The sequence below is a fragment of the Pipistrellus hanaki genome (assembly GCF_964339955.1).
Source record: "Pipistrellus hanaki genome assembly, chromosome: 1".
Classification (NCBI taxonomy): Eukaryota; Metazoa; Chordata; class Mammalia; order Chiroptera; family Vespertilionidae; genus Pipistrellus; species Pipistrellus hanaki.
The window spans coordinates 5,625,385-5,651,985 of NC_140503.1; the positions used below are offsets into that span (position 1 = coordinate 5,625,385).

Consider the following 26,601-nt stretch of genomic DNA (forward strand, 5'->3'; position numbering starts at 1 on the left):
TGGGAGGCTCTGTCCTCCAGGCTGGGACTTGCACTCTCATAGGTCCGAGGCTTGAACCTGTCCAAATGCTGTAGCCGCTCTCCACACTAACTAAGCTGCATCCCAACACTTACAAGAGTGCCATTCAATGACAGCAGGCAGAGCTGCCCAGACCTTCAGACCCTCGTCCTAACAGCGGGACGGAGACCCAGGAGCCAGGGCCTCTGGCCAGGGCTCCTGAACCTCCAGGAGGAAATAGCGCCCAAAGGCGGGAGCCGAGTCCCTGGCAGAACGGGAGACCAGAAGCCGGGCCCCACCGGCCCCAGGAGGCCAGGCTCCTGCCATTGTGTTGGAGGGAAAGGCTCCCGTCCAGGAGGCCAGGCCGCCGGAACAGCGGGAACAGAGGCTGAGCGAGGTTCTAAGTTCTGCGGGCGCCTCCCTTCCTTCGGGGCGGCCTGGACCAGGGGGCCCTCCTCGCACGGGAGGTGGCCAGAAGCGCGGGCTGCGGGGTGGGCCTAGGGAGGATGCGGGGAGCAGGGAGGATGCAGGGAGGCGGGAGCGCAGGGGCCCGGCTCCCAGGGGGCCGGGGCGGGGCAGAGCGGGCGGCGGCGGCCGGGGCGGCGGCATGGCGGGACCTGGACTGCGGGCCGGGCGCGGGGCGCTGCTGGCGCTGCTGCTGGCGCTGCGGGCGCTCGGGGCGGCGGGGCACCCGCAGTGCCTGGACTTCAGGCCGCCCTTCCGGCCGCCGCGGCCGCTGGCCTTCTGCACCCAGTACTCCGCCTTCGGCTGCTGCGCGCCCGCCCGGGACGCCGCGCTGGCCCGCCGCTTCCGGGCGCTGGCGGCGCGCGTGGACCCGGGCGTGTGGGCCAAGTGCGCGGGCTCCGCGCTCGACCTGCTGTGCCAGGTGAGCGGGCGCGGGGCGGAGGAAGGGGGGACCACCCCGCCGGCGGGGACCCCCGTGGGCAGCGGGCAGAGGGTACCCAGGGGGAGGCATGGGGCCCGGGGGCGGGGGAGGCGGACACGCATCCTGGGATGGCCCCCAGGGCTTTGCCATTCCCTGGCTCCGTGGCTTGGGCTTCCCTTGGGCCTCAGTTTCCCCAGCGGGAGGGATGGAGGAAGGTTGTCCTCACTCCCCCAGCGCTTGGGGCTCCTCTGCCAGCCCTCCAGGACCCCGCCGCCGGGAGCGCGCCCTGGTCTGGTACCCCGGCCGGGATCCATTGTACCAGGAATGCCCAGGGCATGGTGGGCGCTCTGGCCTTGTGGCCTGTGTTTGCGGAAGGGTGTGGGGATGCTGGGACTCCCCGTGAGCCCCAGGCTGCGATGCCTCCTGCACCTCCCGCCCCGCCCGCCCGCCCGGCCCCTCTCTCTGGGATGGCACCCCCACAGGCAGAGGCTCCCATCTTTCAAGACCACCCCAGCGACACCTTTTTGGTGAAACCTCTCTGCCCCCCCTCCCCTCTGAGGGCGGCCCCCGGGCCTCCGCTCACATCGGGTGGTCTCGGCTGTCCCTTCTCCTGGAGGGTCTGACTCCGGGCGCCTTACACCAACCGTGGATGATGGGGTCAAGGCTGTGACGCTTGGAGGCTGGCCTTGGCCCAGTACCGGGGCAGTGAGAGGACTGGGGCTGGCAGGTTCTGGGGCAGCGCCAGGTCTCAGCCCCCAGCCAGGAGGGGCAGGCCTGCGGGAGGGGCTGAGGGCAGCTGGGAGTCGGGCATTCTGGGGTTTGATCCTGGCTTGGCCCATCACAGCGCCTTCCCTGTCAGATGGAGGCAGTCTCACCGGCCCCCGGGATTGCCATGCAGACTCCGTGATGCATATCAGGGGCTCAGTGGACATCTCCAGTGGGGTTTCTTTAGTGCATGCCTTCTTGGCCCCCACTTGCTGCCCAGCCCCGGGTGGGAACCCAGCGAGGCCCAGAGGCCGGGTTAGCGAGGGCCTGGAGAGCCAGGGACTTGCTCGGTGGTCACACAGCCCTGTGGTGGCCATGGTGGGCACCGGGCCCTCACTCATCGCCAAGGTGAGCGGCCATGTGGGTAGAAAATAAGGGGATGGGGGCCGATGGGGGCCTGGGGAGCTCCAGCATGCAAAGGGGGTGCTTGCCTTCGGTGGGCTCTTCGAGCCCCTGCTGTGCATCTTGGGAGCGAGCAGGTCGGTCAAGGTTCCGGCTCCTGCAGGGGCTCCACAGGCCCAGGTCCATGGCTCCCCACCGCTGTCACTTAGCAGGGTGGCGCACTCACTCCCCATGTGTTGGCCGAGCACTTTCTGTGTTGCAGACTCAGCAGGGCAGAGAAGTGGCCTGTCCTAGGAGGAGGAGGGAGGCAGGGGCCAGTCCTGCTCCCTCCCCTGAAAGGAGGGCCCCCTTTCCTTGGGAATCTTCCCGGCAGGAGCTGGTCAGTGGAGTGGCTGCTAGCACCTCACCCCAGGCGTTTCTGGGAGTGACCTCACGTCTGGAAAGGGCAGTGGGGCTGGTTCCAGTTTCCCTGCCAGACCTGAGGGGCGGGGACGGACCTGTTAGAGGACTGTGCTCTGCTTCAGCGCCTCCAGATTTCCACCACTGGGGGCGGTGGCCAGTGCCTTATTTGCAAGTGATAGCGAGGGTAGGCATTTACCTCTGCCTTGGGGAGATGGGCTGCAGAGGAGGGAGACCCCGAAACACGCCCACCCCCACAGTCCCCTCCAGAACCTGCCCGTCTGGCACCCACATCTCCTCCCGAGGCCCCGATGGCTCCTAAGCTGGAGGGTGATGGTCCCTCCCGGCCCTTTCAGATCCTTTCTTGGAAAGGCCACACGTTCCCTGGGAAAGTTAGGAAAGGCTTTCTGAAGGCAGGAACCTCGAGTTGCGTAGCCTGTGTTGTTTGAGCATTTACTGAGCAAACACATGCATCATCTCAATCTACTCCTTCCAACAACTCTGTGAGCTGGGATCCCTTTCCTCTTTGGGATGGGGACATAGCACAGAGAGGCTAGGGAACTGGCCCGCGGGTACACAGGGAAAGGTAGACCCAATCTCCAGGTTGCTCTGGCTCCAAAACCCTTCTCCTGACCACTGTGCCATGTTGCCTGTCTTCTCGAAGCCCCACTGTGTGCCGAGCCCCGGGTTCCCTGCCCTGGAGGAGCCCCTAGTCTGTGGGGTGGGCAGACATGCTCAGAGATGATTAAGTCGTAGCTAAGCAGACCGGCTGAGCCGATTTGGCAAATTGCAATGTGAGAGCAGAAGCAATGAGCTCACCCCACGAGCCACAGAAGTACTATTTGGTGAATGCTGCATCTGCAATGTGAACCAAGGGCTGTGGGAGCATCCCTGAAGATCAGTACACACACACACACACACACACACACACGTCACTTTTCCATGGGTTTTCTGCAGCCTTCCCCCGCTGGTCAGGGAGAGCCGGGGCCCTGGGAGGAGGGAGGAGTCAGTGGAGGCTTTTCAGTGGGGCCCCAAGCCATGTCTTGCTGATGCAGAAGTGGGCAAGGAGGGACCATCCCACACGAGCGCTGTGTGCAGAGCCTCGGTCTTCCTAGAGAACGGCTGGTGGACGTCAGAAGCCTGCAGGACTCACCCTGGCCGGTGTGGCTGAGTGGTTGAGTGTTGTTCCACGCACATGCCGGGTTGCAGGCTCAATCCCCAGTAGGGTGCGTGCAGGAGGCAGCTGATAGATGTTTCTTTATCATCAGTGTTTTTCTCTCCCGTTCCCTCGCCCTTCTCTCTCTAAAAATCAATACACACACACACACACACTACATATATTTAAAGAAGCCTCAGGACTCAGGATCATGAGTCTCCAGGGGCACCTTGGGGCAGTGAGGTGGGTGAGTGGTTTGCCCCAGGGCAGTATGATGCTGGTTCGTTTTCCCTGGGCTTTCTGCAGCCTTCCCCCACTGGCCACTCTGAGGCTAGCTGCTGACTGTCCTCCTTGTCAGCAGCGATCACTGCCCCCTCTTCTCGTTTCCTGCTTCTGGACTGCCCCGGTCTGGGCACCAGGTGTGCATGGCGTGTAAGGAAGAGAATACAGGCCGTGAGCAAGGTCTCCAAGACACGTGTCTCTCTCTGTGCATGGGTACTGAACTTAAAAAAAAAAATTCAAACTATAAGAGAACATCTACATATATAAGAGCCTAAGTGACCATCTGACTGTTCAATAGCTTGCTCGGTAGCTATGATGTGCAATAACCACCAGGGGGCAGACGCTTTGACCAGTAGAGAAGGGATCCTGATTCCTTCTGGAATCGGCTGTGGGTTAGGTTGCTGCTGGGGCACTGTTGGCCCCGAATGTGGTTCAGCCGCACCCCAGACCCAGAGAGGAGGGAGGAGGAAGCCAGTGAGCATCCAGGTGCTGGGGGCCGGGCCTGCAGGAGGGGTCTCGCAATCTGGGATCCCTGGGGGGATGCCGGAGAGCCAGTTTCGGCCCCCTCTCTGCAGGCCAGGATGAGGGACTCACTCCACTGGTGCTCCAATCCATGCACTGGGCCTCTAGTTCATTTATAAAATCTCAGGGGTGGAAGAAGTCATTCATAGAAGAAAGTGGTGATGGAAACAAGTTATAGAGGCAGAGGAAGGGCCCTTAGAGGTGAGGAAGGTAAAGGTGACATGCCTGGGGGGGAGGGGAAGGGAGGGGAACTGGAAAGGCGCTGGAGAGTGTGCTGGGTCCCCATCCTAAGGGCGGTAAGGGTGGAGGCTTTAGGGGAAGTCCCAGGGAAGATCTATTGAGAGTATTCGTCAGCTTTCCAGGGGTGTCCTCTCAGGCCTCCACTGATTGGCTGGAGCCAGGGCAGGGTCATCGTTCAGTGCATCTGGCCCTGAGGTCAGCAGTGGTCAGCTTGTCTGGTTTTGCTGCTTTTCTGGGCCTGGAGCTGAAGTACAGCTGGGCCTGGCTATCTCTAAGGAGGAAAATCAGGAGCAGCGGGATGCTAGGGGAGGAAAGGTGGCCCTGGGGACCAGGTCCCCCTACACTTGTCCTTGGCTGGGCCCCCGGGGCGTTCCGCCCTGGTGACCTCTGTACCTGCTCTGCCCATCGTCCTTGCTCTGCTCCTGTCCGGCTAACTGCCCACACATCCCCACCTCAGGAATCTTGGCTCTGAATTCTTCCAGAAAAAAGGGACAGAGTCTCTTCTGTAACTACTTCCTGCTGAAGAGGGGCCACGTTTTCCTTCAGAGCCGAGATCCTTGCTGTCTGTCAGAGGGATGACGAGGCCTGGGCAGGGAAGGAGGTGGCGATGGTGTCTAGAGGTGGTCTTCCCTGAGTATTCCGAGTACGAGTGGGACTTGTGACCTGGTGGAGTCTGGATGTCACGAGGCCCCAGTTTGGCCCCTTCTTCTTCTTCTTCTTCTTCTTCTTCTTCTTCTTCTTCTTTAATATATTTTATTGATTTTTTTTTTTTTACAGAAAGGAAGGGAAAGGGATAGAAAGTTAGAAACATCAATGAGTGAGAAATATTGATAGCTGCCTCCTGCACACACACCCCTCCCCCCCTGGGGATGTGCCTGCAACCAAGGTACATGCCCTTGACTGGAATCGAACCTGGGACCCTACAGTCCACAGGCTGATGCTCTATCCACTGAGCCAAACCGGATAGGGCTTGGCCACTTCTTGACAGGTGCCTTTCTGTAAGCATAAGTTCCTCGTTTGTACAACAAGCCTTGTGAAGTTTAAGTGACGTCTGTGTACAGACCCTCCTGGTCCTCCCACAGCCACTGGCTGGGCTCGGAGGCTCTGGGGGACCCTGGGGGCGGGGAGGTGACACGGCCCGGAGCCAGGCCTGGCCGTCTGCCCCACTTGTCGGCAGAGTGGAGCGTGTGAAATGCGCCGTCCCTGTCTGAGCCTGAGACAGGCACTGACCCCACTCTAATGAGCACACGTCATCAGGTGGCCCTCAGCTCCACGGTAGCTGCGGAGGGTCCAGGGAGACAGGCCGTGGTGTGACCAAAAGCACAATCATGTAACGGGAGGGAGCAGCCCCTGGCCCGGAGCCTGAGCTCACCGCCGAGAGGGCAGCCTGCCACCGCTTCCCCTGGAGGCCGCTTGCTGGAGCCCGGCCCGGCCCGGCCCGGCCCATGAGGGGGCGGGGGGGGGGGGGGCCTGTCAGTGCCTCCCTTACCACGGGCGTAGCTACCCCCGAGGCCTCCTGGGCCCACAGTTGAGTCAGAGCGGACCTTGGCCTGAGGAGCCCATGGTCGGGGCAGGGATGTGTCAGACTCAGACATGACTAACTACATCTGCTCTCGTCAGGGACTCCAAGGGAGGGAGGTCCTTCTAGAGCGAGGGAGTGAGGCCTCTGCTCTGCGCAGGTGGGGTGCAGGGGAGGTGCCGAGGAATTGGGGGGGGGGGCGCGTCACTAGGCCGTGGGGGTGGGCAGTTGGCTTCTCCGCCCGCCCCGTCTGGCCACCCTGGCATGTGGCCTTGGTCAGTGGCTCCCTTCTCCGAGGCTCCCCTTCCTCATCTGAGCCACGGGGACGGAGCCAGCCTCCCGCCTGCAGCCGCCTCAGGAGGAAATTCAGGTTCCCCGGAGGACCCAGCCTGGTCCCTCGGCCACAGTCTGCCCCAGCACCCAGGGGCTGTCCCTGTTCACTGCCGTTCCTCCCACGGCCATGGCTATTCTTTCAGACTGGATAGGATTCTGCCTGCAGGGAAGGGCAGGCCTGTGAAGGGAACAGCGCCTGCTGAGGCTCAGAGGCAGAAGTGTCGGGAAATGGGCGGTGGGCAGGAAGCGGGAGCGGTGGGGACAGGCGCCGATGGCAGAGCGGTGGTGAAGCTTCAGCCGGAGGAGCGGGGATCGGCGAGGGCCTGGTCCCCGTGCCTGGCTCTCAGGCTGCGGCGGGGCTGCAGGCTGGACGCTGGGAGAGGCCGGAGCAGGGTTGTTGCCTCCATCTGGGTCCCAAAAGCGGAACCTGGGGCAACACCTGTGGGCTGTTTCCTTACTCTGGTGAGTGACACAGGGCAGAGGGAGAGCCAGTCCAGGATGCTGCTAAACGTGGCTGATGCTTCCGCCGGTGGGAGCGCCTTTCCAAGGAACTGTGCGAACTGGGAAGCAGGGCCTGTGGGCCGGGAGGAAGGCAGGGCGATCAAGCCCCAGCAGCTTTCTCCCAGGGAGCGAAGGTTTGCCCCCCGAGGCGTGAACTCCCCTCCCTCCCAAATCATGTCCACAGGGGCACTGAATGGGGTCCACGGAGCCTCACCGACGGAGGCCCTGGGGAAGTGTGTGTGTGTGTGGGGGGGACCTGGGCTGTTGGCTTTTGTCCCACAGAGTTAGAGGCCAGCAGAGCCGAGAAGGGGCCAGTGAGGCCCAGAGGGTCCCATCCCTTGTCTCATAGAGAAACGGCTCTGGCAGCCGCTGGGGAGGACAACACCAGGTGGCCCTTGAGTTGGGAGCTGAGCAAAGGAGCATATGATGCAGCTACAGGGCCGCGGCGCCAATGGGATTAGAAGAGAAAGCGTGTGCAAGACCCTCAGGCCCTCCCGGCGCACAGTAGGTCCTCAAGAGTCGCTGCCGATGCCGAAACCGGTTTGGCTCAGTGGATAGAGCGTTGGCCTGCGACCTCAAGGGCCCCAGGCTCGATTCCAGTCGAGGGAGCATGTACCTTGGTTGCTGGCATATCCCTAGTAGGGGGTGTGCAGGAGGCAGCTGGTCCATGTCTCTCTCTCTCATCGATGTTACTAACTCTATCTCTCTCCCTTCCTCTCTGTAAAAAAAAAAAAAACAATAAAACATATATCGCGGTCAGTGGTTCTAACAGAAGCGTGACGGTGAGGAGGTCGGAGGCCTGCCGTCTAATCCTGGTGACGGATGGGATTGTCCCCATTGTACAGATTAGCAGCCCGGGGTTCCAGGAGGCGGGGCGACCTCCAGAGGCCCCAGGGCCGGCAAGTGCCCCCGCAGAGCACCCCTCCAGCTGCCCCTGTCCCCGCAGGAGTGCTCGCCCTACGCGGCCCACCTCTACGACGCCGAGGACCCGTCCACGCCACTGCGGACCCTGCCCGGGCTGTGCGAGGACCACTGCCGGGGCCTGTGGCAGACCTGCCGCGGCCTCTTCCGCCACCTGTCGCCCGACCCCCGGCTCCGGGCCCTGGAGGGCGACCGCGCCGCGCTCTGCCGCTACCTGGCCCTGGACGACGCCGACTACTGCTTCCCCGGCCTGCTGGCCAGCCCGCGCCTCAACGCCAACCTGGGCCGCGTGGCGGCCGACGCCCGGGGCTGCCTGCAGCTGTGCCTGGAGGAGGCGGCCCGCGGGCTGCGCAACCCCGTGGCCCTGGTCCACGCCGGCGACGGCACCCACCGCTTCTTCGTGGCCGAGCAGGTGGGGCTGGTGTGGGCCTACCTGCCCGACCGCGCGCGGCTGCGCCGGCCCTTCCTCAACGTCAGCCGGGCCGTGCTCACCTCGCCCTGGCAGGGCGACGAGCGGGGCTTCCTGGGCCTGGCCTTCCACCCCCGCTTCCGCCTCACCGGCCGGCTCTACGTCTACTACTCCGTGGGGCTGGGCGCCCGCGAGTGGGTCCGCGTCAGCGAGTTCAGGGTCTCCGAGGACGACGTGAACGCCGTGGACCACGGCTCCGAGAGGTGGCCTCCCGGGGCTGGGCCGGGGGGCGGGGGTGACACGGGGCCGGGGGGACCCAGCCCGTACCCGCCGCGGGGGGCACCGGTGGTTCTGTGGTGTCCGTGCCGCCCTGGAGGGGGTCCGACCCCTGTGCTCTGGGGTCGGGGGAGGGACAGCTGCCACCCAGACCTCACAGGACCCGGAGCCCTGGATCCGGCACTTCAGGCGGTTGGTTCCACTGGGTTCTCGTAAAGCCGCCGAGCCGGGCCGGCGTGACTGTCCCAGTTCACAGACGAGGGAGTGGAGGCGTCAGGGGTGCAGGGACCTGGTGGGTCGCTCAGCCAGGAAGCTCAGAGCTCGCACTCTGGCCTGTCTGTCTTGCAAGGCCATCCCACGGCCCCAGGGGACGGAGCCCAGCCTTCCACTTCTCCTTGCCTGGACCTTCCCCGCTTCCCCCCCCCCCCCACAGGGGGTGTAGCCCACTGGCCTCTGTCCTGGCCTCCAGGCCTCTGTACCTGTCGGCGCCGGTCCTGCTCTCTGGGTCTTATGTCCGCCCGGCTGTGTCTGAGACGGGCTGGGCCCGACCGGGCATGGGGGGCACGTGCATCAGTGCGAGCCCCATAGGAAAAAGCCCTGTGCCAGGTTGTTCCATGGCAGAGCTGGGCACGGGCGTGACTGGGGTGTCGGGACGATGGCAGAGCGATGCGGGGAGGAAGTGCGACCGCTCGGAGGGGAACAGGTGAAGGCTGCTGTCCCGCCTCTCGGGCTGGAGGACAGGGGGGGGGGTGGGGGCACCGGAGCCCCGAAGCCGGGCCACTCAGTGGAAGCTGGAACCATGGTGGGCCCGGGCAGCAGGAGCTGAATCCGGGAGGAGGTAGACTATTGCCAAGGTGCAGCCTGGAGGGAGATGGGGAGAGAGAGGGGGAAAGAGAGGGGGAAAGAGAGGGAGAGAGGGAGAGGGAGAGGGAGAGGGAGAGAGAGAGAGAGAGAGAGAGAGACTCTGACTTACCCTGGCTGCTCCCTTCCTCCTCCCCTCCAACCTCCCGCCCAGGAGGGAGTGTATGAGTGTTCAGCTCACGTGTGGGTCCTGTGCCTGATAGAACAGCCCGCTGGGCCTGGGCCCACAGTCCTGCGGGATCACAGCAGAGCAGGGGCCGGCAGCGGGAGCAGCGGAAAAAGCTTGAGACCAGAACTAGCGGACCGAGTTCTGGTTCCAGCTCTGCTGTGTGCCCTTGGGCAAGTTCGTCAGCCCCTCTGAGCCTCCAGGTTCTCGTTAGCGCCATAGAGGGAGGGGACTGTCCATGCCCGGCCCTCCCGATCCCTGTAAAAGCCTCATGCTGGAAAGGACACGCCACGTCTCTGCCACCGTGACACGGTGTTGGTGAGAGAGGAGGAGTCATGCCGGGACCTTGCTCTGTATTCTGGCTGAGGATGTCTGGGGGCCGGGGGCGGGACATGTATCTCCTCTCAGGATCATCCTGGAGATCGAGGAGCCGGCGGCGAACCACAACGGGGGCCAGCTGCTCTTTGGGGACGACGGGTAACTCTACATCTTCACCGGAGATGGCGGGATGGGCGGAGACCCCTTTGGCGAGTTCGGAAACGCCCAAAACAAGTACGTCCCACTCTTGGCGGGCTGGCGGGCGGGCTGGTTCCCCTGCCCCGGATTCCATGCTGCTCCAGGGGGGCATCCCCTCCCCAGCCACGCAGCACCGGGCGCAGACAGGGGCCTGGGGCCTGGCTCAGCCACAGCTGGCCCTCCGGAGGCCCCAGCCGCCGGCTGCCCTCATCCATTCGAGGGGCAGCCCTGCGGCCTGGGGAGGCCTGTGTGAAGGTCACAGCGGCGGTGTCTGTGGAGGGTCAGGCACGGTGCCCGCCGGCCACAGGCACTGAGGAGCGGCGTCAGAGGGCACCTGGGAAGACGGGGTTTTTTCCTGCCAGAAGCAGAGGAAGGAAAGGGTGCTCCTCAGACCACGTGGGGAGCCTGAGCTGGGCGGAGCAGGGCTACGTGGCACGTGGCTGCTCTGCCCAAGGCTCCCCGTGACGGCCCAGGCATTGAAGCACAGCTTTGTTCTGTTAGTCACTTCTTTTATCTTTTTAAAGTATTTTATTTTTAATAGTATTTTATTTTTGTTATTCCTCCTGAGGATATTTATCCCATTGATTTTTAGAGAGGGGAAGGGGTGGGGGGGACAGAGAGATACAGTGATTGGTTGCCTCCGCACGTGCCCTGTTCAGGGACAGGGACTGGGCCTGCACCCGAGGCATGTGCCCTGGACCGGAATGGAACGCCCTCAGTCCGCAGGCCATGCTCTGCCCACTGCGCCAAACCGGCTAGGCCTGTGGTCGGCACACTCATCAGTCCACAGAGCTAAATACCAACAGGACAATGATTGAAATTTCTTTTGAGAGCCAAACTTTTAAAACGTAAACTTCTAACGCCACTTCTTCAAAATAGACTCGCCCAGGCCGTGGTATTTTGTGGAAGAGCCACACTCCAGGGGCCAAAGAGCCGCAGTTTGTTAACCACGGTGCTAGGGCAGTTAGTCGCTTCTTGGCTTGAGCAGATGGCCTGCCATCATTCCACTCCAGACACACACACACACACCACACACACACCCCACACACACCACACCCCCCCCACCACATACACACACCACACACACACACACACACACACACACACACCACACACACACCATGCACACACACCACACCCCCCCACACACACCACACACACACATACCACACACACACACACCACACACACACCACACACACACACACACCACACACACACCCCCCACACACACACACCACACACATACCACACACACACCACACACACACCACACACACACCACACACACACACACCACACACACACACACCACACACACCACACACGCACACACACACACACACACACACCATACACACACATACACACGGGTCTTGAGAGACTGGACGAGGCTCTCCTGCAGTCCCAGGGCAGCCTCTCCACTGTCTCAGCCAATCAGGCCCATCCTCTCTCTTTCCCAGCCCAGCAGGTAAAAATAGCGAGCCCTGTGCTGAGACAGCGATTGCCGTGTTCACGGCCGATGCCTCGTGCTCCCGCCTGGGGCTGTGAGAGGCCTCGTGCGTTCTCACGTTTGGGACGACGTTTCAGAATATAGAAACGAAGGATTTGTGGGTAACCGGACAGGACCTAAAACATCCCTTTGCTGCTATGCGTGTGGCCCTCCCACAGGGAAGCCTGGGGTGTGGGCTGCAGTGTGGTGGGGAGCCCTTAGGCGGGTGGGGTTCACTGTGAGGCCTCTACAGGGCGGGAGGGTTTCTCACCTGATAGGACGCTGGGAGGTGAGGAGGGAGCGCTCAGGTGCTGATGAGGTGAGAAGGAGGGGCACACGGCTGCAGTCCTGCCTTCTCCAGCAGCCTGGAGGGGGGCCACGAAGTGCTAAGAGCGAGAAGAAACCCAAAGGTCAGGGTGGAGGTGCATGGAAAACCACAGCTGCGAGCGTGGTCTCAACGCGCCCCATCTTCAAGCACCAGGCATCTCCCCCATCAGGGCTCACCTTTGTCCTGTGTGTGTGTGTGTGTGTGTGTGTGTGTGTGTGGTGTCCTGTGACCGATGAAACCCACCAGCTGTCACCCCGGGAGCTGTGTGCACCCCCTTCCAGGTGGCCCCGGAGGGCCCCAGAGGTGATGCTGCGTGCCTCTGTGGCGTGGCCCACCTTCCTGTCCACAGCTGTCTGGGGGACCTGGCAAGGGGTCCCTGGGTTGCCTCCTCTTTGAGGCAGGGGTGGGGGTGGAGGGGTGGAGAGTGTGGGGTGCACTGGGCCACACGGAGGCCTGTCTGCGCTCTGACAGTGCCGTGATTCTACCCCAGACGGCCCTGGGAGTGTGAGAGAGAGAGCGAGTGAGAATTCAGCCCAATTTCCAGCTAAGATCGCAGTGTCTCCTCACACCCTTCCAGCCCTCCCTGTACTCTGTATGGTGCACTGGCTTTGCCTTCAGCCACACACTCACTCACTCACTCACTCACTCAGCAAACACGTGATGAGCCTACTGTGTGCCAGCACTGCGGGGCGCGAAGAAAACCACACGCTCACGTTTCCCGCAGCATTTATGCTCCCCCCGCGGCACATCCCTTCAGAGGGCAGGCAGCAGAGCCTCACGTGGGCGTGGAGGACACAGGGGAGGTCTGTGTTGGGGTAGACAGCATGGGGGATTTTTGCCCCGGCTGGTTTGGCTCAGTGGATAGAGCGTCCACCTGCGGACTGAAGGGTCCTGGGTTTGATTCCAGTCCAGAGTTCACATGGGGTTGTGGGCTCAATCCCCAGTAGGGGGCGTGCAGGAGGCAGCTGATCAATGATTCTCATCTTTGAAGTTTCTCTCCCTCTCCCTTCCTCTCTGAAATCAATAAAAATGCATGTTTTAAAGAGTGTGGGTTTTGCGGCCAGCCGCCAGGACTAGACCCCGGCCCACCGTTCACCATGGGTGTGGCCAGTGGGCATTCAGGTGACCTCTCTGAGCTCAGGCCCCATCTGTAAAGCGGGGGTCACAGCAACACCCGCTGCGGACACGTGTGTTGTGAGGCTGAAGGAGGCTGGAGGTGGGGTGTAAGGACAGGGCTTGGCCCAGTGTCAGGTGCAGGTGAATGCTGAGTGAATGAGAGGTGACCCAGCCGGTAAGCAGCTGAGGAGCACCTGACCCGGCGGGTCCGGCCCCCGCAGCCAGGCTCACCTTCCCCTGGCTCAGCCACTGGCCCGGGTGGTGCCCTGGCGCAGTCACCTCAAGCCGCGCCCTTCCCGCCTGCCCCCTCCCCACATGTCCCTCCCCCTGCCCCCTCCCCCTGCCCCCCCCCCTCCTTCACCTGCCCCCTCCCCTCCCCCGGTCCGCAGGTCCTCGCTGCTGGGCAAGGTGCTGCGCATCGACGTGGACGCGGAGCCCTCGGAGCGCGGCGCCCCCTACCGCGTGCCGCCCGACAACCCGTTCGTGGGCGACGCGGCGGCGCGGCCCGAGGTGTTCGCGCTGGGCGTGCGCAACCCGTGGCGCTGCTCCTTCGACCGCGGGGAGCGCGCGTCGGGCGCGGGCCGCGGGCGCCTGCTCTGCGGGGACGTGGGCCAGAGCCGCTTCGAGGAGGTGGACCTGGTGCGGCGCGGCCGCAACTACGGCTGGCGCGCGCGGGAGGGCTTCGAGTGCTATGACCGCCAGCTGTGCGCCAACGCCTCCCTGGGTGACCGCTCCCCTTTCTCCCCACCCCCCATTCCTGCTCCCAACCCTCCCATTCCTGCTTCCCCCACCCCCCATTCCTGCTCCCCATCCCCCCATTCCTGTTCCCCATCACCCCATTCCTGCTCCCCACCCCCCATTCCTGCTCCCCCCCCATTTCTGCTCCCCATCACCTCATTCCTGCTCCCCACTTCCCCCCAAAGCTGTGCGTCAACGCCTCCCTGGGTGACCGCTCCCCATCCCCCAGCCCCCCATTCCCCCCACAAGGCTGTGGCCAACGCCTCCCTGGGTGACCGCCTCCCAGACCCCCCATCCCCCCACCCCAAGGCTGCGCGCTAGCACCTCTCTGTGCCTGCCCCAGGCTCAAGGAGACCGCCCCTGGGGGACCCCTGATCCCAGATCCACCCCAAGGGAGGTGTGCCAATGCCTCTTTCCAGGTCCCCCACACCCCACCCAGGACCTGACCTCCCTCTCCCCCCTCTCCCCTACCCCCCTTCCCCATTCTCCCCTCCCCCATTCTCCTGGCCGCTCCTTGCTCTTCTCTGCACCTGGAAGCTAAGCATCTCCCTCCCCTGCGTCCCCATCTCCCGCCCTCCCAGTGACCTCACAGCCCTCTGCCCCCCAAGACTCAGGACCAGGCACAGATTTGTTGGGGGGGGCGTGCTGACCCCTTCCGCTCACCCCGGCTCCCCCTCCCCACCCCCCGCCCTGCAGATGACGTGCTGCCCATCTTCGCCTACCCACACAAGCTGGGCAAGTCCGTCACGGGGGGCTACGTGTACCGGGGCTGCGAGCACCCCAACCTGAACGGCCTCTACATTTTCGGCGATTTCATGAGCGGGTAAGGGGCCCGAGTGCCCTCCTAGGAGGCCGGGAGGGCAGAGGAGCGAGGTGGGAGGGACCCTAACAACTCCCCTGGGGGCCAGGACCTGTCGCTGCACCAGCTGGCCAGGGCCCCGGGGTGCGTTGGTCCAGGAGAGGCCACCCTGCAGGGGAGAGGGGGGCTGGGACTCCAGCCCGGGCCTGACCACGGGGCCCCTGGAGCCTTGGTTCCCGATTCCCACACTCTGGGGGGCAGAGCATACCCCCCTGCCTGCTGTAGGTCAGACTCCTTCCCCAGAGGAGCTATGGGGCCTCCTGACCACCTCGCTCTCCCATTGTACAGAGGACAAAACTGAGGCCCCACGAGGCCCAGGGCAGAGATGCACCTGGCACGATGCTTGAAAGTGCAGCTGGGGGGGCCTGGGTCCGATCCTGCCCGCCTTCTCAGCCCTGAGCCCGGACTCCTCTCAGCTTCAGCTTCCCCACCTGCAGAAGGGAGGCGGTGATTGCAGCTGCCTCCCAGATCGTTGGAGGACCCGGTCCGGGAATGCACGCACAGCCCTGAGAATGAGTGCACGCTCAGCGTCGGGCAGCGGCTGGTTGTCCCCCCGTGAGCCTGTGCACGGAGGCGTTAGGAGCCTGAGGCTGGAGGAGAGCGCTCCCCTCTGCAGGCTGCTGACCGGGGCGGGAGTGTCTGCAGCCGGGGCTGAGAGAGGGGTCCTTTTTTTTTTTTTTAGCTCTGCCCCCCTTCCTTGGGGTCTGCCTCTGGGACTCAACTATCCCATCTGGAAAATGAGTCTAAGCCTCAGCTTTGACCCCAATTCTCCTGTCTCCTAAGCCACCTGACTGCAGAAATGTAATTCATTTTGCCTCCCTTTCCCAAGCCCGTCTGCTGGGCCAGGCTGTGTGCCAGGGCCAGGGCAGCAGACTTGAAGAGTACCTGGCACCCAAGTCAGGGAGACAAACACTCAGTCCACTCTAGTCCCCCTCTGAGAGCCTGTGCACGGTGCCGGAGAAGCCCCAGGTGGGGGCAGTCCGGAGGGCTTCCCGGAGGAGAGGACGGTGAACAGGGCCTGGGAGTGTCAGTAGGTAATGGACAGGCGGGGAAGGGAGTCTGGGGCCAGGTAAGCATAGTCTGAAGGTGCCCAGGTTCCATCCAGAGCTCTGCCATCCAAGTCAGCTCCTCACTGCCTCCTGGTGGTCACTGGGCGGGGGTGGCCCGAGGGGGCAGGAACCGAGCTGGTCTTTTGGTCCCTGTGTGCCTTCCCTTCCTTCATGCTTCTCTGCCGCATAGTAGGTGCTCAGCAAAGACTTCACGCAGAGCAGGCTTCATGGATGAGAAGGACCCCAGGCTGAGAAGGGCCCACCTTGGCTTAATGCCCTGCTGTCCCTGTCTGAAATCCGTAACCCTCTTAGAACAGGGGCCCTGCACGCTAAGGGTGCGCCGGGCCCTGCGTTGTGTGCGGTCCCTGTCGTGTTGGGGGCGGCAAGAGCGGCTCCAGGCGTTCGGCCAGTGGGCTCAGACCCGGCCTGGGTCCCGCAGCCTGTAGCGAGGAAAGAATTCAGAGCCAAGACGTCAATTGTAAGGAACGTTGGTTTGGAAAATCCCAGAGGGGACAGACGAGACAGAGGGCCGGAGACCAGGACACAGGCTTTACTAGAGGAGAAGGACCTGTCGGGCCGCCTCCCAAAGGAGGAGAGCACACCTGCCGGGGTGAAGGCGCCCTCTGATGGGAGGAAAGGGAAGGGGCGGGGCTTAGGGTACTCGGCACACGTTGATTGGTGGTTTCATATAAGGCACATGATTAGAAACTTAGGTACTTAGGAATGGGGGGGGGGAGGGTTAGGGTATTTGGCAGGTTCTGATTGGTGATTCAATGTACAGTCCATGTAAGGTGCCTGGTTAGGTGCTCAGGAATGTCCAGGCCACAGGTGCGGGTTACGGACTCACTCCGATGGACTCACTCCGTCAGTTGGGAGAAGGGAGGATCTATCAAGAGGTAGAAGAGCCGAAACCGGTTTGGCTCAGTGGTAGAGCGTTGGTCTGTGGACTGAAAGGTCCCAGGTTCGATTCCGGTCAAGGGCATGTACATTGGTTGCAGGCACATCCCCGGTAGGGGGTGTGCAAGAGGCAGCTGGTTGATGTTTCTCTCTCATTGACGTTTCTAGCTCTCTATCCCTCTTTCCTCCTCTCTGTAAAAAATCAATAAAATATATTAAAAAAAAAAAAGAGGTAGAAGAAATGGACTTGGGCACAAGTTACAGAGGCAAAGAAAGGGGGCCCTCGGAGTTTAGAGGTGAGGAAGCCAAAGCTGAGGCACATTTTTCTTTGGAGGGGGGGTAGGGAGGCAGGGGCATGCTCCCAGGAGGGAGAGCACGCTGGGTCCCCCATCCTTAGGATGTTAAAGGTTTTAGGGGAGGTCCCATTAGAATATTTTAATGGGAATATTCTGGGGAAGATCTCATTAGAATATTCATCAGATTTCTAGGGGTGTCCTCTCAGGCCTCCACTGATTGGCTGGAGCCAGGGCAGGGTCATTGTTCCGGGCAGCTGGCCCTGAGGTCAGCAGTGGTCAGCTTGTCTGGTTTCGCTGCTTTTCTGGGCCTGGCTATCTCTAAGGAGGAAAAGCCAGGGAGACCCAGCCGCAGGAGCAGCGGGATGCTAGGGGAGGAAAGGTGGCCCTGGGGACCAGGTCCCCTACACTTGTCCTTGGCTGGGCCCCCGGGGCGTTCCACCCTGGTGACCTCTGTACCTGCTCTGCCCATCGTCCTTGCTCTGCTCCTGTCCGGCTAACTGCCCGCCACGACTGCATGCATCATCGATGGGTGGGTGGGTGGGTGGGTGGGTGGGTGGATGGGTGGGTGGACAGGCGGATGGGTGGATGGGTGGGTGGATGAGTGGGTGGGTGGGTGGGTGGATGAGTGGGTGGGTGGGTGGGGTTTTCCGGCGCACCATGCCAGGTGTGACCCCACAGCCCATTCTCTGCAGGCGCCTGATGTCCCTCCGAGAGAGCCCAGAGACAGGCCAGTGGCAGTACAGTGAGCTGTGCATGGGCCGCGGCCAGACCTGCGCGTTCCCGGGGCTCATCAACAACTACCGCCCGCACATCATCTCCTTTGGGGAGGACGAGGCCGGTGAGTGCGGCGGCGGACGCCCATGCCTGGCTGGTCCCCCATCCCCTGGCTCCTTCCGGCTCGGGGTTCGAGAGATGTGGTCTCAGGTCTGAGGTGTAAGGAATGGGGTGGGTCTCAGGCCTGGAAACCACTTCAGGGTGAGGAGTGATGTGCTCAGGGGGCTGGAGGCCTTGCTTGCACGTCATCCCCACCAGTCAGAGCTTCAGCTCCCTCCTCCCTCTCCCCCTCCCTCTCCCCCTCCCCCCTCCACCTTTCCCTCCCCCCACCTCTGCCCTGGGTGTGGCAAAGCTACTTAAGAGTTCAGGGCAGTTAGAGGACCAGGCAAGTTAGGGACCAGGAAGTGCTGGTGGAAATTCGGGGGGGGGAGGGGGGGGAGAGGGCAGGAGCAGGGAGGGGAGTGGGTGGGTTGGGGGGGAACGCCCCCCAAGACCTCCACTGCCCTGGGTTCCTGAAAAATGAAGCCACACGGTCCTCAGGACGTGGATAACACCGCCTTCTCGCCTGTTGGTGGGTCTCCCATTCGGGCACCAGCGTTTTCCATGTGAGGAAGAGTGGGGGAGGGGGAGGAGGAGGGGCCACGGGGGCTGGATCCCACTCCAGCCTTCTGCTTGTCCTTGGCCCCAGATTGTCCCCCGCACAAAAGACCAGGGGCCCCCGCGGTGGGGCTTCGTGGATGCTTGGCCCGGTTGCTGGGCAACACCCGCCAGGGGGCCTTTGGAGGGGTATCCCCTCGCGATCCCAGTGCCCAGAGACCCCGGGCCTGAGTGTGGGAAACCTTTGTTGAACCGACACCCATCAGCATCTAAATCCTCCGCGGGGCCCCCCGCCGCCCTTCCCGAGCCCAGGGGGCCTGCAAACCCTTTCTTTTGGCCAATAGGGGGTTAACATGCTTTGGAGGGAGAGATGCGCGCTCGCTCTCTTTCTTTCTCTCTCCCTCCCTCCCTCTCCCTCTCTCTCCTCCGTCCCCTAACTCTCCCCACCCCCTCTCCAAAGAGAGGCAGGGCCTGGGAGATGCATTCCCCAGGGCCCTGCCTCAGCCCTCTGAGTGGCACTAAGTGACACAACAGCAGACGGAGGCCCCTCTGAGAGGGACAGCCCCGGCTGGGGCAGCCTGCTGGCCAGCGAGGGCCGGCGGCCTCTGGAGAGCACCGAGCTCTGGGTCTCCCGGCTCCAGGCTCCAGCCACCGTGTCTCTAGTTGTCCCTCTGGTACCTGTAAATTGTGTAAGGTGACCAGACGTCCCGCTTTTAACTAAAAATCGGGACTGTCCCGCCAAAAGCGGGACGTCTGGTCACCTTAAAATTGTGGAACAAGGGCCTCTGCTGGCCCAGCGTCCACATGGCCCCAGGCAGGTTCCTCATTGCTGGGGACAGCTGGGGGGGGGGTGTCCCCCTGCCTGTGCAGATCAAGGCTGGAGGGAGCATGGGCCATGCCCGGTCCAACCCCCTCACTTTACAGGTGGGAAAACGGAGGCTGACCATTCTGCTCAGCCCCGGGGAGGGGAATGTGGGACCCACTGGTGCCCGGGGCCTCCCAGAGGGCCGTGCGCTTGAACTTGGCCAGCAGAGGAAGATGGGGAGAAAGGCAGCCCAGGCTGAGGCAGCTGAGTGTGCAGCGGCGAGCCCCGGGCACTTCGGGGGGCTGGGGGTAGATGGAAGGGCCACTCCGCCAGGAAGGAGGCAGTGGCTTCGGGGGGCCTCTCTCCAGGCAGAGACCCTGGAGGAAGTGTGGGTGTCGGCCTCCCGGCCCCCGTGTGCACTACCTCAGTGTGAGCTCGGGGCCTCACTCACACTCCCCAGCTGTGTGACGCCGGGCGGGTGGCTCGGCCTCTCTGAGCTGTTTTCTCGCCTGTAAGATGGGCATAGGGAGCCTATTTCCTCTGGTGCCTCTGGTGGCGAGGACTCACATTCCCCGAGCGCACAGGGCGCCAGGTGCTTGTAACTCTGCTCCCTGCATTTTCACTTGGGTCCCAGGAGGTGGGGAAACCGAGGCTCAGAGCGGGGCGGACCCTCAGCTGCTGGTGCTCACACGGGGCTGAGTGCAGGGACTGGCATCCACGCGAGAAACTCCCGAGCTGGTGTCCTGCCTGCTCGTCGGTGGAGACAGCCTCCAGCCTCCAGTACTTGGCCGGACCCAGGTCCCGGGTGACTGACATCAGCCGTCAGAGCTGACGCTGACTGAGCACTGGCCGTGTGCTCCGATAAGCTTAACTCTGTTAAGTCCTGCCCGGCCCGTGTGGCTCAGTGGTTGAGCATCAATCTGTGAGCCAGGAGGTCACCCTGGTAATGGTTCCATTCCCAGTCAGGGCACATGCCTGGGTTGCTGGCTCGATCTCCAGTAGAGGGCGTGCAGGAGACAGCCAATCAATGATTCTCATCATTGATGTATCCCTCTCCCTCTCTCCCACTCTCCCACTTCTGTCTCCCTCTCCCTCTCCTGTCTCCCTCTCCCTCTCCTCCTCCCTCTCCCCCTTCCCTTTTCCCTCTCCCTCTCTCTCTCCCTCTCCCTCTTCCTCTCCATCTCTCTCCCCGTTTCTCTCTGAAATCAATAAAAATAGATCCAAATGACAGTCACGTGAGGCATTTCATTTGGGGTGAGGAAGCTGAGGGGGAGCCAGGTGTGCCCGCAGTGCCCAGCGGGCAGTTAGAAGGGAGCTGGGGCACGGACCCTCATTGTGCCCAGAGGTGGGTGGTGCTGGGCGTGAAACCCAGGCAGGTGACCGGGGACTCCAGAGGGTCGAGCCTGGGTGACCGGGCAGAGTGGCCCCCACCCCGGAGAGCCACAGAGGCCCCCGGACAGGCCAGCGCCTTTCTCAGGCTGTCTCCATCCTGGGCGCGGGAGAGCTGCGTGGGCCTGCACCCCTCAGGGCTGGCCTCCTGAGGTCGGGGTGGTCTCAGAGCCTGGGGTGGGGGCAGGGTCCGCGGGACGGCCTCCGGGCGGCGTGCTCACTCCCTGCCTTGCCTCTCGTCCCAGGGGAGCTGTACTTCATGTCCACAAGCGTGCCGAGCGCCACGGCAGCGCGTGGGGTCGTGTACAAGATCATCGACCCCTCCCGGTGAGTCACACCCGGCACGGCCGAAGCTGGCGCCGTCTTCCGGGAGCCTGCCCCTCAGTTTCTCTCTCTGGCACTCCCTAAGGTGGAGGTTACTCATACCCCCCTTTTCCAGATGAGAAAACTGAGGCCCCAAGAGGGAAGTGACTAGACAAGCCCATACTGCTGGTGAGAGGCAGACCCAGGATCCAAGTCCACCTCTGTCTGTGATAGAAGGGCGTCAGAGTCCAAGCCCCAGCATCACATCTTTTAAAAAACTTAAAGCATTTAGAATTTAGAATGGCTTTAGGTTTACAAACAAGTTGCAAAGATAATACAGCATTTTCCCATATGCCCGTCACCCTTCTTATTTATTTACTAGAAGCCCAGTGCACAAAATTTGTGCACTTGGGTGGGGGGTGCCTCAGCCCAGCCTGCACCCTCTCCAATATGGAGCCCCTCGGGGGATGTCTGACTGCCCACAGGGATTGGGCCTAAACCCATGCAGTTAGACATCCCTCTCACAATCCAGGACTGCTGGTTCCCAACTGCTTGCCTGCCTGCCAGCCTGATTACCCCTGCCAGCTTGATTGACGCCTAATTGCTTCCCCGCTGGCCTGATTGCCCCCAACTGCCCTCCCCTGCCAGTCTGGTTGATCCCAACTGCCCTCTCCTGCAGGCCTGATCCCTCCTGCTGGCCATCTTGTGGTGGCTATATTTGACCACATGGGGTGGCCATATTGAGTAATGGTGTGAGGGTCAATTTGCATATTACCTCTTTATTATATAGGATTTTCCTCTATTCTTTAAATGTCTTACATTATTATAGCACCTTTGTCACAATTAACAAGCAATATTGGCGCCTCACCATTCATTAAACTCTATACTCCTTTTTCAAGTTGAGGTAACTGCACTTTTTAAAGGGAATTTCTTTAGTTTTTCTTCCACATTCTTTTTTCTGTTCCAGAATTACGTTAGTCCTCACATCTCCTTAGCTTCTCTGATCTGTGACAGCTTTGCAGACCCTCCTGGCTACTGCATTTTTTTTTCTTAAAGCACAGGTCTGTGCATTATTACTGTTATTTTTTGTTGTTGTTAATCCTCCCATGAGGAAAATTTTCCCATTCATTTTTAGAAAGAATATAAGGGAGGGGGAGAGAGCGAGAGGAAAACATCGAGGAGAGACAGACATCCATTGGTTGCCGCCCGCGCACAGCCAGGGCCGGGGATCAAGCTTGCATCAGAGGCCCGTGTCCTTGACTGGAATGGAACTCGGAACCCTTGGGTCTGCAGGCCGATGCTCTATCCACTGAGCCAAACCGGCCTGTTAATTATTTAAAAAAATATATGTTTCTTTATTGATTTCAGAGAGGAAGGAAGGACAGATAGAAACATCAATAATAAGAGAGAATCATTGATCAGCTGCCTCCTACACGCCCCCTACTGGGGATTAAGCCCGCAACCCAGGCCTGTGCCCTTGATATCCTTCAGTCTGTATGTAGGCCAATGCTCTATCCACTGAGCCAAACTGGCTGGGGCCAGCCTGTTCATTATTGACATATTTCTCAAGAAAAACATAAGCATTTAGCCGAAACCAGTTTGGCTCAGTGGATAGAGCGTCGGTCTGCAGCCTGAAGGGTCCCAGGTTCGATTCCGGTCAAGGGCATGTACATTGGTTGCGGGCACATCCCCAGTGGGGGGTGTGCAGGAGGCAGCTGTTCCATGATTCTCTCTCATCAATGTTTCTAACTCTCTGTCCCTCTCTCTTCTTCTCTGTAAAAAATCAATAAAATATGTATTTAAAAAAATATATATACTTCTTTATTGATTTCAGAGAGGAAGGAAGAAGGACAGATAGAAACATCAATAATAAGAGAGAATCATTGATCGGCTACCTCCTGCACGCCCCCTACTGGGGATCGAGCCCGCAATCCAGGCATGTGCCTTGGACCATATAGAACCTGGGACCCTTCAGTCCACAGGCCAACGCTCTATCCACTGGGCCAAACCGGCTGGGGCCAGCCTGTTCATTATTGACATACTTCTCAAGAAAAACATAAGCACTTCCTCTCGCCACACCCCTTGTGTTTCCCTTGGTCTCCCCATCTTTACGTGGGCGGCGCCAGAGTTTACCTCACTGTGGACGAGTTTACCTCACTGCGGACGGCACCTGCAACCTTTGCATTTTCCCCCGTTTCTTTTCCCCGTTCAGCATAAACATGTCCACGGTGCAACACCACCCGCAGAAGGGTCGGTTTTAATGGCAAGTAATTTTCTGTTGGGTCAGGGCGCTCTCGCTGTCTCTCCTGCTCCTGGGCGTTTCCGACGCTCAGAGCAGATGCTTCTCTAAGGAGCTGTCACACGCACGGAGCACCTGACTCATGTGCCTTGGACCGGCACTGCCTTAGTTGGTGCCGCACGATATCGGCTTACCCCGCGGCCGAGGCCGGTTCTGCTCAAGGTCTCGTGTGTGGGAGGAGGCAGGAGCCGGCCAGACGCCCTCCCTTCCTTCCTGACCCTCCTCATCCCCTTCGCTTTTCTCTCTTGGAATAAGCATGCTGCTTTGCCCTGAAATGTATTGCACGGAGGCCCCATGGCAGAATCTTTGGAGAACAGAGACATGAGGTCGTAGCAGGTGGAGGGGTGGGGTCGGGCTATTCATTACTGCCCAAACATAACGGCATTTATGTGGCAGCTTTTGGTGTATCGATCGCCTACCTTCTGCACAACAAACATGTTTTTCATAATTTCCTGGAGGAACCAACCCCCGCTGGGTCTGGGTAGGGGGTATGGATATTATTTGGGTTCAGGGCCCCCAGAAAACCCACCCTCTCCAGCTCGGACAAGTGCTGCCTGCACGTGTTTCTTCAGCCTTGGCGGGGAGGGGTTGGGGGGCGGAGGCCCACGGTTTCCCTCTTTGGCCAAGCCCGTCTGGAGGCCCCTCGTGTCACGTGGCTGCTTCACCCCTTGGCATTCCCCTTGAGCTGGCGGAACCTATTGAAGTCTGTTCCCATGTGGTCAGCCCAGAATCGGCGGGTCCCATTCAAAGACTCACAGATCGAGAGCCAAAAACTAATTAAAATGAAATTCCATTCCTCCCTGGTGCCCCTCGAAGATGCCAGAAGAGCCCAATTCATAGTCCTGGCAACCTTTTCTGACTCTTTTCTCTCCCCCCCCACCCCAGAAGGCCCCGGTCCCCCAGCTCTGCTGCCAACCCTGAGACACACTGTCTCGCCACCTTCTTCCTTTCGATGGACCGGGGAGGCCAGGGGGGCAGGGACCCTCCCCAAAGGCTGTGGCCGGGGCCGGGTCGTTCCAGTGACAGGAGTTGGACAGGCAGCCTGTGGGGGGAGGAGGAGGCCATTTGGGACCAGGCTCAGAGGACAGGCCAGGCTCGGATTGAGGAGGGGCTCAGGTGCAGAAGTGGGATGAGGGGTTCCTGTCCTGGGACTGCACTCCCGTAGATCCGGGGCACGGAGCACGTGGGGACCCACCAATGGCCGCCGGTATTAACCTGCCCAGGCCTGGACGCACATGGGCATGCTCAGGGCGGGCTCCCGGGCCGGGCTCAGGACCTTCCCCGTGTTGGCAGACGGGCGCCCCCTGGCACGTGCCAGATCCAGCCGGCCCAGGTGACGGTGAGGAGCCGCCTCATCCCCTTTGTGCCCAAAGAAAGTAAGTGCTCGCTGACGGGGACCCCGTGTGGGAGGGACGCTCCCACAGCCCGCACCTGGCGAGGGTCCTCCTGGGTGGGCCCTCTGCCGGGCCCTGTGCTGGGCACACAGTATACACGCAGTTAAAGTGGGCAGTGGGCAGTGGGCAGTGCCATCGCGGTTGGCACAAAGGGGCTGCCAGTCTCAAAGGGGCCACGCAAAGGGAGAAAGCTGTTTCCAGGGAAGTGCACTCCGAGGCCCTGAGAGGCACAGGGAGAGAGGGTGTGCCTGTGGGAGCAAGGAGTGCTGGGAAGTTATTCTGGGTGCCAGGGTCCCGGGGGGAGGGGGTGTCGAGGCTGGGTTGGTGGGGAGGCAGGGGGTGTGCCAATCTTCAGCACCTGAGGACCACAGTTTCCCGGGAGGCACGCAGCCTGGGTATCTGAGCGGAGGGTGGAACAGGACCTCTCCCCAAGTCTGCATTCCGGGACGGAGAGCTGGGTGGTCAGGCCGCTCTGACTGCAGCCTCTTCCTCTGCAGAGTTCATCCGGACGCCCGAGAGCACCCCTCGGCCCACAGAGCGCGCGCCCACGAAGGTGCCCAGGCGCAGCCGCCCCACAGCCCCTCCGCCCGCGCCTACCCCGCGCCCAGCAAGGCCCACCCCGCGCCCTGCAAGGCCTACCCCGAGCCCGGCCACGCCCACGTCGAGCCCAGCAAGGCCCACCCCGCGCCCAGCAAGGCCCACCCGGCGGCCCGGTGTTCGGAGGGTGGGCGGCCGGCGGCGGGGCCGGCCTGGCGCTGAGCACGCTGCGCCCTCGGACGGGGCGGTGCGCCTGGTGCAGCCCGCGGGCCTGAGCCCGGGCCGCGGGCGCGTGGAGGTGTTCGCGGGCGGGCGCTGGGGCACCGTGTGTGACGACGGCTGGGACGTCCGGGCGGCCGCCGTGGTGTGCCGCCAGCTGGGCTTCGCCCACGCCGCGCGGGCCGCCAAGGGCGCGGAGTTCGGGGAGGGCGGCGCGCTGCCCATCCTGCTGGACGACGTGCGCTGCGCGGGCGGCGAGAGGACTCTGCTGCAGTGCGGGCACGCGGGCCTGGGCACGCACAACTGCAGCCACGAGGAGGACGCGGGCGTCGTGTGCAGCCAGGAGGACCCCGACCGCGGGCGAGGGTAGTGGGCCGGAGCCTGGCATGCCCTCGGCCTGCGTGTGCCCAGTGGAGGGTGGAGCATCTGAACTGCAGCCCTCACTGAGCTGTGGGCGGTGCCCAAGTTCTCTGTGTGTCCCTGCTCCCGTGTCCCGTGTGTGCTGGAGCCCGGGGCCCTGTGTGTGTGTGTGTGTGTGTGTGTGTGTGTGTGTGTGTGTGTGTTGGGGGAAGTCCTAGTCTTTCTTACCTCTGAGCAGCAGCATGAACACCGTCTGGCCCTGGGACCCTGAGCACTGAGGGCATCACCCTTTAAGGGCAGACATGGCCCCTGGCTGTGTCAACAGACTCACTGCTCCTCAATAGCGCTAACTAGGGTGGACGGCCGACATTGGTCGAGCACTTCCTACATGTGAGGCACTGCTCCTCTTTTCACTCATTTAATCCTCATCTTTTTTTTTTTTTATATACAAATTTAAAATTTTTTTGTTGAATTTATCAGCTTGACATATATATATAAAAGGCTAATATGCAAAATGTCTCCTTGGGAGTTTGATTGCTCACTATGATGTGCACTGACCACCAGGGGGCAGCACGGAACAAAGGAAAGCAAACATGCCCAGCTCATTCCAGGTTGCTCCCTGGACAGAAAGCTGAACGCCAGGCTGGGGGTGCCCACGCCGGCAGCTGCCCCCGTACAACAGGGTGGGGAGGGCTGAGCCATGCAGAGGGACCACAACAGAATGACCGGGACAGATACGTACTTAAAACGGGCGGAAGGTAAGCCTCTTCACGCTAACCTGTAGAACCCGTGTCTTCTGAGGGGACAGCCATCTCCTCACCCCTTGCTGAAAACCAGCATTCAGTGAGCACTAAGTGCCAGGCTCCCGGTGTGCCGGCTCATTAATCCTCACAAAGGCCCCCAACGGCATTGATATCACCGGCTCTTTTCCAGACGAGGGGGTGGACCCCAACACGGCTATGCCACTAACTGGTCTTGAGTCCCACCTTCAGAGGCTGAGGCAGCTCTGAGCCCAGCCTCCCGCCCTCTCCCCGGACTACCTGTCCCCTGCCGGCCAC

The 26,601-nt window shown here is 61.7% G+C and overlaps 1 protein-coding gene across 1 annotated transcript; it reads left to right on the plus strand.

Moving 5' to 3' along the window:
• The first annotated feature begins 589 nt into the window (after window positions 1–589).
• HHIPL1 (HHIP like 1) lies at window positions 590–25,973 on the plus strand. Its single transcript, XM_084887331.1, is given in 10 exon segments — window positions 590–883; window positions 7,889–8,535; window positions 9,984–10,053; window positions 10,057–10,127; window positions 13,417–13,751; window positions 14,462–14,588; window positions 17,559–17,704; window positions 20,677–20,758; window positions 24,327–24,409; window positions 24,925–25,973. Coding segments are annotated over 10 exon segments (2,469 nt in total). The 5' UTR covers window positions 590–604; the 3' UTR covers window positions 25,554–25,973.
• The last annotated feature ends 628 nt before the right edge of the window (window positions 25,974–26,601 follow it).